Genomic DNA, 12,899 nt, shown 5'->3' on the forward strand with positions numbered 1-12,899 from the left:
AGAAAGAGCAAAGCGAGGCCGCATCTCGCGAAGGGAAGGCTACCTTGACAGCGAAGGTGACAGAGTGAGAAAAAATCCCCTCTTTCCATGCTGGTGAACAGGAAGCACGACCTTCATCTGGGGTGATCCCGGCGCGCTGCTTCCCGCGCGTCCAAGTCCATCGGCCCCGGGCGCTACTCTCCACGTTACGCGCCAACTTCTCGGCTAAGCCTCTAAATCAAAGGTCGCTGAACTCCTTCTCGACGTGCAACCGCTGCGAAGACGGCATGTATCGTTTTTACCTCCCACACAAGGAGAGCGCATGTAGACACACATATGTGGAGCGGCGGGTTAAAACCGTTTGCACTGGTGGAATTTCTTTTGTTGTCGGCCACAGGGTCGACCAGACGGGCCGAAACAAGCAGAAAGTGTTCAAGAGAGAAAAATCACGGGTCGGAGAACACCTGGAGAAGAATGCGCTCGATTTTAGCCTCGAGTTCTGTCAAAGCGGCACGCACCCCCTTCGTCGAAAGTCAACTCTGCCGCCGCGAGAAGGGGGGAGGGGGCCAGAGAGATCTGAAACGTGTACATCTGGGGGAAAAGGATGCAGATTTTACCACATATTTGACTCTCACGGGAAAACACAATTCAAATTCAGATTCAGAGAAAAGTCAGAGCCACTGGAGAAGCAGAACACGCGAAAGACACGCACAGAAACCCGCCAGCGACGGGAGAGACGGGAAACGCCTTTGGAAAGCCGTTTTCCGTTCCACTGAGAGACGATGTGGAGGGATCCAGACTGTCTTCCGGGAATCTACAACAAAGATTACCCTTTGGCCTCTTCGTCATCTTCGGAAGGAGCTGGAGCTTTTTTTGAGCAATTTTAGGCGGAAGCTGAGCAGCTCGGCGAGACACACAAACGCCGCACACTGCGGTTGACAACTGCATGCACGATTTCATAAAACAACCCTTCATGTATACTGAAGTATCACATGCCTGCGAAAAGTACACATATACATTGAAATGCATTCAGCAGATCAGTACATACGTGTTTGTATCATTCACCTCCCATTAAATGTGTAAACATGGCGTTTGAGATCTAAGCAGCGAGGTCCCATTCGGCGCAAGTTTTCAACAAACATCATCTGCAGCACTGAGTTCTTTGACATTTGCGTGTACTGAGCCTCGTAACTGACAAAGGAATTGCGAGAAGCAGCAGATTTCCTTGTTTCAGGTGGAAGACTCCCCTCGGACACTACCGAATTCAGAAAGGATGCTTCGAGTTACTCGCACAGAACTCACCGTGTCTGTTATCGGTGTGCTCTGTATCTAAATTCATCGTATATTTTCCTCTTCTCTTAGCTGTGATGTTCTTTGTACTTCAAACAACTGCAGCTGCATCTCCTAGCGGAAGGGGCTATAGAAACTGGACATAAACCTTGACCTGGAAACTACTGGCTCCAGTTTGGCGTACATCGCAGGGAAGAGTTAGGTCTAACTTTACCGTCAAGGTTGTGGGAAACGGATCTTTGGAGCGTGGCGGGAAATCGACACAGCACAAAGCGGTGGTTCGATCGTTGATTGAACTTGGACTGCGCTGGTGGGTGCGACAATCAGTGCGAATCCCGTATGAACAAGCCGAAAGGATTGTTGCAGCATCTGCTTCGCAACTTCCGTCGCGTCGCCGACGACTCACCGGACACATTTTAGTTTCAGAAATACGGCCTTTTACGCAGTCGGTGCAACGCCACCTCGCGCAGGGCCTACAGACTTTCAACCACTGTCAGCCCATCTCCGATGAACGCGACCGAACGGCGCCGAAAACTCTGTTGGAGCGGTCTCCCTTCTCAAAAAACAAGAATCTGTTGCACATGTAGATGATGCGATTGGTTCGTTTTTTTGGCCAACGTTCCTTTTTGTGTACTCTGGAAACAGAAACGTTCTCCTTTTAATTCTATGGACAGTCCCTCGGGTCACGTTTAGCCCAGCTTCGCATCTGAGCTTCTGCCTACCGAACTGCGTGCTTGCTCTAAGAGTATAATCTCTGCCGTTCTTGAACAGATACACGGAGCTCAGGAAAGCGACATAATACAGTGGGGAAGGAACAGCCCGCAATTGCAGTTCCGCGCAGAGTAACAGTGATGCGGTTTCGGTTTCCGCGGCGGAAGGCGCTAGAGAAAGTGGAACTTCATTAGCTTGCTTTCTCAGTTTCTCGTCGAAAACAAAGCAACTGAACGCTACCTTCCCAACAGCCCAAAAGGGCTCGGTAATGTCGGACGGCGCCTGCACACGGCATAGCGGCAAGAGGTGCAAAGGAAATTCGGAGAAAACCGTCCTTTCTCTCGCCACCGAATTTCGCGAGCCCGCTTTCCCAGTCAACACAGCTGTCTGGGTACCAAATGTCGCCATGCAGAGGTGTCAGCATGTTGCGCTTTCCCTATCTCTCTGCATCCGCACCGTCAAACGAAACCTCACGAGCACAACACGCGGCACGTTTCAGCCACAAAAAACCTGAAAAAAACACTCTAATGACAAAGGGAATCGTTTGCAACAAAACAAAAGGAAAACGACAAACTTAGCTGCATTTTCGAAGTGACTTTTCCTGCATTTCATGCTGCCCGGAGCAACAGGAGGAACTTGACAGAACCCTCGACAAACACCACTTTCCACGTCTGCAACACAAACTCCACCACAAAAGTCCCCATTTCGTAGGATCCCTTAGCAGGGACTTACGCTCCGAGAACCCCCTCACTCTTGACTACTTGCTTTCTGCCAATCCCGTAGTTCCGGGCTCTGCACTCGAACGCCACTCCCCACGTCTACAGCTCGCTCCGGCCAGCCCAGACACGACAACGTGCTCCCTCCGATTAAAAGATCGCCACGGATTCCCTCATTGTCCAGCTCGTTTCATTCTCTCTGTCGTTTCAGGCGCATCCACTTCTTGTACTCCTTCTGGCGAGAGGCGACCTCACGAGTTTCGTCCTTCTGTGTGCCGGTTCCATGTGGTCACAAAGTGAATGAGTGCATGCAGGACTTTCTTCGCTCCAGTTTCCGGCTCAATCTTCTGACCGGTTTTTTCTCCCTGTACCGCCGTCGGATCAAAGCGCTCCAAGAGACCTGGGTCACTTACGTTCCCTCAGTCTGTCCCTTGGTTATCTCAGCAGACGCGGGCACCCTGACGGGACAGCTTGAGCTGGAGACACTCTTCGGCGTTCGGATAACTCAAGGCTTCACTCCTGGGGGCGGCGACAGCGGTCGCGGGAAGCCCGTCGCTACAGCAAGTAGTAAAGGAGCTGCGGACGCCCTCAGCGAGGGTGTCTGTGGTCCTCAAGATGCAGGGAGTCCCTGCGGGAAGCCTGGACCCCATGGAGAGAGAAGTCCTGTCGCTGAAGCTTCCGCTGCGACTGCGGAGACTGTCACAGCCGCTACCCCAGCTGGTCCCGTTTCGCGAGTTCGAGTCCTCGCCTGTGGTGACTGGCGTGGCGCGGACTGCAAGCGGCTCGAAGGTCTTTGCACCATCGTCTCTCTCTGCGAGCGCTCCGCGTTTCAGCTCTTCTTCGACGCCCGGGGCCAGGCCCGACTCGCATTGGATTTTGGGCAGAGCTCCCAGGAGCCCTGACAGGTTGTTGTGGAGCTGGAAGAGTTCGACGAGTCGCAAGAACTGGAGGCCAACCGCATACTGAGCATTCGTGGACGCGGGCGCCGGAACGGCGGCGGCCTTCGCTGGGAGGAGCCGGTCTGCGACCGCCATGTCTCTCGTCGGGAGATTCTGAAGCAGCTGCAGCAAGGCGGAACCTAGCCCCGAATCGGCACCTGGAAAGGCAGCCGCGGCCAACGGCCGAGAGGCTTGCAGGGCCTGCGAAGACAAGCCACGCAGCGCCTCGGGCGAGACGTCCAGGAGGCCCTGGGAGGTCTGAAACGGTTCTTCTGCGCTCGTAGCTCCGTCCAGGAGCCGCGTCGAGTCGCTGGGAAAGTCGAGCGGGCGCTTCAACTTGGGCTTCTGAAGCAGACTCAGCAGCAGCGCTTCCTGGTTATCCGCTGCGATTTCTCCGCCCTCATGGCCCTTCAACACTTGCGAGAGGTCGCCCTGGAGAAAGGAGCGCAGGAGGGCTTCGCGCTCGCGGGTCAGCTCTTCGAGGGACGCGTCGGCCTGCTTGGCGGCGACGGCATCTTCCGTGGCGTCCATCCGTGTCTTGAACTCGTCGACGAATTGGAAGAAGTCCCGCTCAGACGAGGCTGGCTGCGTGCGGTCCGCCTGGAGACAGATCTGGGGGCCGAACAGCGATGCACAGTCCTGGCCGTTCCCGATCGCCGCCAGCGATCGCGCCAACAACGTCTCCAAAGACGGGGCCTGGGTCGTCTCCTCCGCCAGCGAGGGCAGTGACGAAGCGACTGAAAGCGTAAGCGACTCCTGCCGGGTCTGGCCATGGTCGCTGACGGCGTCTCGACTCGCGACCTGAAGGAAGTCTAGGGCCGCCGCCTTCGCCGGTGTGTGAAGGACCTCCTTCTGCCCCGGCTGCTGCATGTTAAACAAAGGGCCTCTCACGCAGTACGCAGAGTCAGCTTCTCCGTTTCGAAGCTCCTCCTTACTCAGCCTGTCGGCGATGTCTCTGCGTTTGCGGATGCCAGCACTTGCTCGACGCGCGTGACCTCCCACGGCGCGCTTCACCCCCGTCCGTCTGGGGACAACAGCCGGTGCCGCCTTCTCCGCGTGGCTCGCTGAGTTGCCTGTCAAAGCCTGGAGTTGCATCTGCAGGGCCTGGACAGCTGCAGAGAATTTATCGGTGTCGCCTAGCTCGTTCGCTGCCCCTTCCAGTTCCCCGTTGAAAAGGCCGAGTTGCTGTAGGATTTGAAGCAGCTGCTTCTGAGTGCAGGCGTCGATCTTGGCGGCCTCAACTCTACGCTCCGCGCCGAAGAACCCTGAACGACTGGCCGCATTCAGCAAAAGATCTGAAGCCAACGCCCCGCCATGCATGCAGTCTGCCACTTCGTTCAGCCCACCGCTCCAGCCGAAGGGCGAGCAGGCGCCGGCATGCTCGTCGACCTGCGCTTGGGCCCAGTTATGGCGGCTCGGGGCGTGGGCGAGAGGGCGACGGCGGCGCTTCTTCAAGCCGCGCGGCGTCCGCCGGGCACTCACGGGCGAGGAGTCTGCGGAGTGGCGGAGGTCCGCGCTCAGCTGGTCGGCTTCCGCGGAGTCTTCGAAGGGGAGATACCTGGGGGCGCCGTCGGCCACGAAGCCCGTTCCGGCTTCGTCGCTCTGCACTGAGGCCTCGCCGAACGCCTCCTCGGCGCCAGGTCCATGCAGCCAGCGTTGGGGCGCCTGCGCGCGCAGAGTTCGGGAGACAGCCTGCGGACTCGGGGCGGCGTGGCGCTGAAGTGTCGCCCGTCTGCGCTTCGCGCTCGCGCCGACGCGAAGACCCTCAGAGCCTTCCCCAGATGCACCTTCGCTGGCTCCGACAGCACCGACAGAAGCGTTCGATGAGTGGACCCCAGAGCGGTTGCCACGGCCAGCGACGGCAGTTGCGCTGGAGACGCCTCCGAACTCTTCGCTGCACTGGACTGCGAAATCGAAGACTCCGAGGAGGTGCGCCAAGTGGAAGAGCTCCGAGACGGTCGCGAATGGCATGCGCGAGAACACGAGGCCGTGGGACGCGAGGAACGTGTCGCGGGTCTCTGGGGGCGAGGCATGGTACGCCCGGCGCAGGCGCCGCAGCAGCACCTGCCGGCCTTCAGCGCCGAGTGGCAGACGAAATCCGGGAGTCCAGGTCACGCGAGGAGGCGAAGAAGTCGGGGAGCTGTCCACAGAGCTGCTTGCCGCGGTCGTCGCGCTGTCCACCGACGCACTTGCGGCAGACGCGAACGCGGGTTTCTCACCGTCAGCCTTGTTCGACTCAGACTCCTCGGAAACTCCCAGCTGGACTTGCGCCTCGTCAACGTCTGTCTGTTGTTCATGCTGCTGCAGAACACGAGCCTCGATGCGGGACACAGCATCATCGAGAGAATGTGAAGCGCCAGACATCCCCGACAGGGTTTGCGTTTGCCGACGCGGAACCGCGCTCCGGGCGAAAGGCGTTTGCGGGCCCGGCGAACTTCGAGCCATGACTGAGACGGAGTCCAACGCGTCGGCTGTGGCGTCGGGGCACGGAGTTGCGAGGAGGCTGAGCGTGACTGGGGAAGAGAGCAGCGCCGCTGCGGAGGCGGTCGAGCTCGCGGGAGCGGCAAAGTCGAGGGAGTGCGTAGAGGCGTTCGGGGTGATACCCAGAGCAGGCGAGTCCTGGAATGACATGGATGGAAAGGTAAGGGATGAGGAGTCTTCTGACGGTGCCGAGGCAGGTGATGACGGCGCTCGCAGACGATCGGCACTCTCCAGTTCCCCGTCGTTTGAAGAAGGCGCTGGTGCGTCTGTGTTCGAGTCCGTTTCTGCAGTGTGGGACTCGAGGGCGGTTTCTTGGTGACCACCGACCTTCAGGAGGGAGAGAAAGGCGTCTTGTTCTTGCTGGGCAGACACGCCGAAATTCGGGGCGTCGATTTTGCCGGTCTCCATGGTGAGAGCGTACAGGACCGCGGGCGAGGTGTGAGCCACGAAGGGAGTGGGTGTGGCGGAAAACGGTGTTTGTGTGGAAGCGGCCCGACGGGACTCACAAATGGAAGGGAACCGGTGAGGGCGTAAAAAATTGGACAAACGGGTGCACCACACTGGAACAAACCGCAAACCAGACAGTGAGGAAACACAAAACCGGTGAAACAGAACAACGGAAACGGGCGTTCAGACGACGAAAAATTATCGGCTCGGTGAACTCGGTGAGTAGAAACAATCGGACGGAGAGCTCAGGCGGTTAATGACACGGTTGAAACACGATCGAAACAACACAGGACACCTTCGAACAGAAAAGCTTGGACGTAGCACGCAATTCTTACGCAAAAGGTGACCCAGCAGGCACCAGGTGATAAACGCTTGCGTTACGATTGACGAAAGACCTCGAAAACCAGAGTTGACGCGCTGTGAAACAATCCCACGAAAGGTGCAGTTCCAACAATCAGCGGAAAAAGGGGTTTGCGCCTGCCAAGTACATAACCGCAATGGACTACGTTGATACAGAGACAGCGAGTAGCCAGTCTCGTTACATGCAGAAACAAATGCGATTATACTGCCGGTGCAGGTGCTTGCTGGCGGAGGGCGTTTCGCGATCCCGTTCAACCAACAGCCAGGAACCTAGTCTTTCTATATCCTTCGTACCCTGCAATTCGAGAACGAACTTTGCGGTTTTTTTCTTCGGGGTTCTCTGTCGTCAAAAAGTCGTGCACGTCCTTATCTCAGTGGCGGAGGTCGCGCCAGCGAGCCAGAGTTTCCCTCTGAGATTGATCACTCGTGTCCGTTTCGAACTGTTTACTGCTAAAAGTCCAATCTCCTCTCTTAACACAGGCGAATCTGCTCGGCTGCTCGAGACGGACGGACGGACACGGAACAGCGAGCAGAGTAGACAACGCGAGGTCTGCGGCACTCAGGAAGTGAGAGTCCGAGACCTCCGTTCTCGTCCTGCTTCTCTGATGCAACGACTTCATGTCACACGGAGACACCCACGCAGTGTTGCCTCTCCTCCAAACGAATTTTGCGTGGAGAGAGGCTGATATTGAAAGAAATAACGACGTCGCTTAAGACACCTTTTGCCCGCACGAGAGACAGGCTCGTCTGTCGGTGTTGCCGGGACCGAGAATTCGCTTATTTCTCTGTTCAACCGACCGCGGAAAGGCTGACTATTGGGGACTTTGCCTCACGACAGAAAGAAAAAGAAGTTCCTTCATCAAACAACAAAGCACTCCCTGTTTGCGGAGACACGAAACGGGGCAGGACACGCCCAGCAATTGCGGATTGCTGCTGCTAGGAATCCGACACTTCGGAGCTCGCCAAAACGAAGTGGATTCGCTTGCCTGTTCCTTCTGTGCAACATAGAAGGGTTATCTCGACCACGCTACTAATGGTAGGTATTTTTGCTGAGAAACTGCAGGAACTGTCACTTTCCTGGAGCAAACAAGGAGATTCGGTCCGCCGGCTGGAGTGAAAACATCAGCGGAAGGCTCGCTAGCTCGTCATGAATCGAGAAGCTGATGTCTCGATGCACAGGTAGCAGTGACGGAAACTTAGCTGGCAGGAGTGCAGAAACCCAGAGCCCAGCAGCTTTCCAAAAAAGGAAGCGGGAGACATAGACAAAGCAAGACACAGTGTACCGAAGAGCGGGCGAAAACAATGGGAGAGTAGAAACCGAAAAAAACTCTTTGCAACAAAGTTCACGAAACAGCCCCTCCGCGAAATACACCGCACGATCAGCAGCGGGCTGCCGACCACAAAACACGCTGGCGCGTTGCGGTCTTTTTGTCCAGACATAAAGCCTTCAGGCCTGTTTTTTGTCTTTTTCTATATCTTCGAGGTGCGGACAACGCAGACAAACAAATCCGGGCGCTCGGGAAAAACTCCACAAAATTGCGGCTGGCTGAACTTGCGGAATTGCGCTCGTTCATGCGCGCCCGAATCTCATGCGGCCGTGGCGCTTCAACCGAGGGAAATAGCCGCAGCGCCACAGCGGCGCGAACAAACAGAGCAACTGAGCAGGAAGCAGGAAGAAACGCGCCAAACTAGTTTCGGTGACGGAAAGCAGCAGAAAGCCCTTCAAAGAAAAGCCAATGCACAAAGACATTAAAAAAGTGTGGTTCAATTGGGGCTTAGCTCAGCGAGCGCGGCAGGTTTACTGGCGCGGCACCGGGTCTACTAGGGATGTGGCAACGCCCGAAACTCGGACCCGGACAAGAACCAGCATAAAAGCAGTCCATCGAGATTCCTGTGGCACTGTCGTACGATACGGGCTGCGCTCGCGTCGTGTGCAAGGTCAAGACGTGCATTTTCCATGCTAAAGAAACGTTCTGATTTCTCGTGCTTTTGCGGGAGATCCCGGAGAAGAAATGAAACAATGGAGGGGCGTTTGACACAGTAGCAGGAAAACGTGCGTCCACGGTTGCTAGGGGAAGTCGCGCCGTTGCGGGAGAACAGCGACCTCGAGTAAGTTAAATAGGTCCGTTGTCTTTTGGTTGGCTCCTCACCATGCATTTCTACCAATCAATTCTCCCACACGTATCGAACGAACTGGGGAGGTGCTCTCTTCCGATTTGCAACACACAGACACGATGCAAACCTCCGGACGCCGGGCACGGAAAACCCGGCAAACAGCACACATTCACCGCATCAGTGCTCGGAATCACCGGGTTCTTTGTCTACGGCCTGAGACAGTTTGCATTACGGCAATTCATGCATAGACAAGCAGAAACAAGTACCCTGTTAACCGGCGTATACGCCCATCGGCGGATAGAAAAAAGAGACAAATGTACCAAGATACACTGGTGTCAAAATCAGCGTGGTCGTGGAGCTCCTCGAGCCGACGAATCTCTCTCGATCACAGTCGCTTTCACGGACTTATGTGCGTACTCATTCATCGAAACCTACCCAATTACATGTTGACGTTTGCGCATTAAGGTGCGCACAAATTGGTGGGTAAGTACCCTTCTTTCGAACTCTTCTGTCAAAAGTCCCGCTGCTCCCGTCTAAATTACGAAGAGATGCCGCTTCGCCGCTGGTCCGAGAAATATGTCACATCCGCTGGAATCTCCAAAACCACCTCACCAAAATAATGGGTCGATGGTTCCACCTAAGCAAAAGGTGAAGATATAAAAGACGAAATAAAGGAGAGAAGAGGTTGTAGCGAAGACCGATATCACCTGGGATTTCTGCGCTCGCCGCCAAACTCCGATGGTGTGGTCCACTTCGTAGGCAGCGCACGTGTCTATCTTGTATTCCACTTCAAGCCGCGATACGGTGGAGTTTCTGTGCATCTTTCCAGTCTATCAAGCCTGACCGCGTGTGATTAGGCTCACCATCTGGAAACAGTTTCAAGCCAGTGACCATGTACACAAATAGATGCTTCCTTAGGAAAGGTTTCAGTTGTGCGTACTCTCCGGTTTTACGCCGTCTCCTAGTCTCACTGTAGAGTTGCCTGTTTCTAACTATATAGCCATATTAAGGTTAGAACCATTTTTACTGAGGTTGGCTTCGTTCTCCAACCCCTGAAAAGTGGATTTCTTCAACGCGCTCTCCAACACAGCAATTCCGAGATGTCGTTAGTTAGTTTACCTCTGCGTTTACTCTGTTATACAATTTACTGGTAAGTGTGTAACTGGAGAGATGTTTCTGAAGTATACCGACGGGCTAGAGTCATCTCTTTGCTTCCAAGCCCCTTCGACATTCGGTGCCTCTTTGGGGCTGGCCTCCGCCACACGTCCCCACCCCCACCCTCGCAGTGCGGCAGATTCGGGTCTTCTTCAGCGAAGTTGGACCTCTTGAAGTCTGTGGCCACCTGTGCGAGTGCAAGGTGTCTTTGTGATTGAGTCTTTTGTACGATACGCTGTACAAAGGACGGCGTTTGAAGAAGCTTCTAAATTTTCGACCACGACCGCGCACTGTACTAAATGCAGCATCACGGTAAGCTCTATACCACGTTTTTAGGATAAAGCAGGAAAAGTGGCTTCGTCAGGAAACCACTTCTGTTTACCATTTTGTGACAAGTAGGTCTTCTCGACAGTGACTACTGCGTTCGGCTGGTGCCCTAGCGTCTAAACGCCCCGGCAAAAGCCTTGTTCGTTTTCGTCGCACTACACCTTCCGGTTTTGTTGCTGCTCTGGGTTATACCTCTTGCTCACGGGAGAAAATCTAAAGTTTCTCTTTATCTTGCCTCGACCTCTTGGTTTTGCATCGAACAAGAGATGTCGCCGGCAACCCCCGGAAAGAAGACAACTGCTGGACAGCCAGCCGCTTCTGCTGCACAGAAAGATGCGCGTGGAGGCTCCTCCTCCGCGGGAGCTGCGAACAAAAAGCTCACCGGAGAGAAACCGGCAGCTTCTTTTCCAGCTTCCCCAGTTGCTTCTTCCTCTGCGGCAGCCGAAAGTCGGAAACAAGGCGCCAACAAGAAAAACAGCATCTCGACAAAGAGCCCCACGCCTTCCCCTAGCAAAGGTGGCGGGGACACTAGTCGAAACTCCAAAACGAGTAGTCAACTGGCGAAAAGTCCCCAAAACGAAGCGAATGCCGAGTCAGGTTTCATTGAAAACAGCGCGGTGACAGTGGCCGCGGGAGGAGATTGCCTCCAGTCCAGTCCCAGCTCTGTTCCGCTAATTTGTCTGTTCGGGCCTCCCTGCAGTGGGAAAGGAACGCTGGCTGCCTTACTCAGAGATAACCTAGGAATGCTACATTGTTCGACCGGAGATCTGCTGCGCCAAATAGCGAAGGAGGAGGGAGAAAACAGTGAGGTCGGTACCGCCATGAAGGCTGGGAAACTCGTGGACGATAGAGTCACTGCTCGCGTGTTGCAAGATGCGGTGGCGAAGAATGCAAACGCGATGTGTAAGGGAATCATTCTCGACGGGTTCCCAAGGATTGACACGCAGGTCGACCTGCTCAGAGAAATGAAGTTATGGCCTGGTAAGGAAAAGCGAAGCACGCTGAGAAGGCATTTCCTGCCAACTGTGGTTTCCCTTGCGATCGGCCTCGACTTTCGGTTATTAACTCCTCACAAAAATACGCCAATGAAGCTATTTCACCCTGGTCCTGCAAACATCCATCTTTTCGCTTTTTCCCGTGCTGGAATTTGCTGCTTCCAGATGTTTGTTTCTTGCTAAAGGTTCCCAATGCGACCCTGTTCCAGCGCATGGCTGCCCGCCGCGTAGATCCAGTCACTGGCCAAGTTTTTGGTCTTGGCTCCGAACCAACTGACAAAGAGCAAAAACAGAGGCTGATTCGCCGAGAAGACGACAGCGATGAGGTTCTAAAGTGTAGGATCGAAGAGTTCGAAGCAAATATGGCGCTAATAGCGGATAAATTACACGGAGACAAGGGAGAAGGTGGAGGGAATTCTGAGGAAAAAGGGACACTGCAAGACGGAAACGAGAGCGAAGGAAAAACACGTGCTTCGTGTGAAGTCATCGAGGTTGCAGGAGACCGAGATATACTAGAGGTGTTCAAGGACGTCCACACACAACTCCAACAGAAATTTCCGACAGTCTTCAGTTGATTCCTTATTCTGGAACGCCCATCAGTAAAAACCTCTGGGATTTCTCTGTTACAACAAGCCACACGCCCTCGACCTCCTTGTCACACTCCTCGTGTACTGGAGAGGCTTCTAATTTCTGTTGGAGTCTGAAAACGCAATGAAAGAGGAAAAGGCAACCTGCTCCTGTTTCACAAAATTTCGCCCACCCGTTAATGTATGCACCGCAGAAGCCACATTCCACATGACAAGTTATCTTCACGACGGTCTCTGCTTGAACATATCCGAACACTATCCAAAAGACTCCCGGGTCAACCATCAAGAATAAACCAACGCAATTCAGCAATTTATTAGCTCCATGTAAAATACGAATATTTGCTCTCGCTCCCATGAAGCAAACATCGAGCCCATACAACTCCACATTCACCTGCGCAGTGATGTTGTACAGAAAAATCACGAAAACCTGTGTATCGGATGCTTTCATCCTGCAGATCATTGCTACTGTTCTATGTAGCTGTGACTAGCCACAGGCCTACAAAGGATTCTAGCGATGAATACATGAATTGTCCTCTCGGAAACGGTTCTCCTCGTTGGCCGGCTGCCGCTTGCAATCCACCTCGGCCGCGTGAAGAGAGCGCTTGCCATGGATGATAGGGTCGGGACTTCACTTTTGGAAGAGCATCAGCAAACTGCTAAGATTGCAACTGCATGAGTACAGGTGTGAGGGTGCATGCTGCTTGTGCTTGGCCACAGATGTTCATAGTAGTGCTTTATCCGTGAGAACTGCAAGATTTCACAAGAGAAAGCGGCACTATTGATGTACTGGCTGGGTAA

General features: G+C 54.5%; 2 protein-coding genes across 2 annotated transcripts; one reads left to right on the top strand and one right to left on the bottom strand.

Annotated features, from left to right (window-relative positions):
- Window positions 1–1,445: 1,445 nt before the first annotated feature.
- On the bottom strand, window positions 1,446–9,685 carry TGME49_281960 (hypothetical protein). Its single transcript, XM_002371364.2, has one exon. The coding sequence runs from the start codon at window positions 6,521–6,523 to the stop codon at window positions 3,137–3,139; it is 3,387 nt and encodes a 1,128-aa protein (XP_002371405.1). The 5' UTR covers window positions 6,524–9,685; the 3' UTR covers window positions 1,446–3,136.
- Window positions 9,686–10,785: 1,100 nt separating this feature from the next.
- Window positions 10,786–12,484, top strand: TGME49_281970 (adenylate kinase superfamily protein; the record flags this gene model as incomplete). The annotated part of the gene is made up of 2 exons (XM_002371365.2): window positions 10,786–11,500; window positions 11,680–12,484. The coding sequence occupies 2 exons, from the start codon at window positions 10,786–10,788 to the stop codon at window positions 12,087–12,089; spliced, it is 1,125 nt and encodes a 374-aa protein (XP_002371406.1). The 3' UTR covers window positions 12,090–12,484.
- Window positions 12,485–12,899: the final 415 nt, after the last annotated feature.

The sequence above is a fragment of the Toxoplasma gondii genome, chromosome VIIa, assembly GCF_000006565.2.
Source record: "Toxoplasma gondii ME49 chromosome VIIa, whole genome shotgun sequence".
In the NCBI taxonomy this organism is placed as follows: Eukaryota; Apicomplexa; class Conoidasida; order Eucoccidiorida; family Sarcocystidae; genus Toxoplasma; species Toxoplasma gondii.

Coding starts and splice junctions, on each gene's coding strand:
- TGME49_281960 (XM_002371364.2), bottom strand. CDS start 6,523: ATGGAGACCGGCAAAATCGACGCCCCGAATTTCGGCGTGTCTGCCCAG.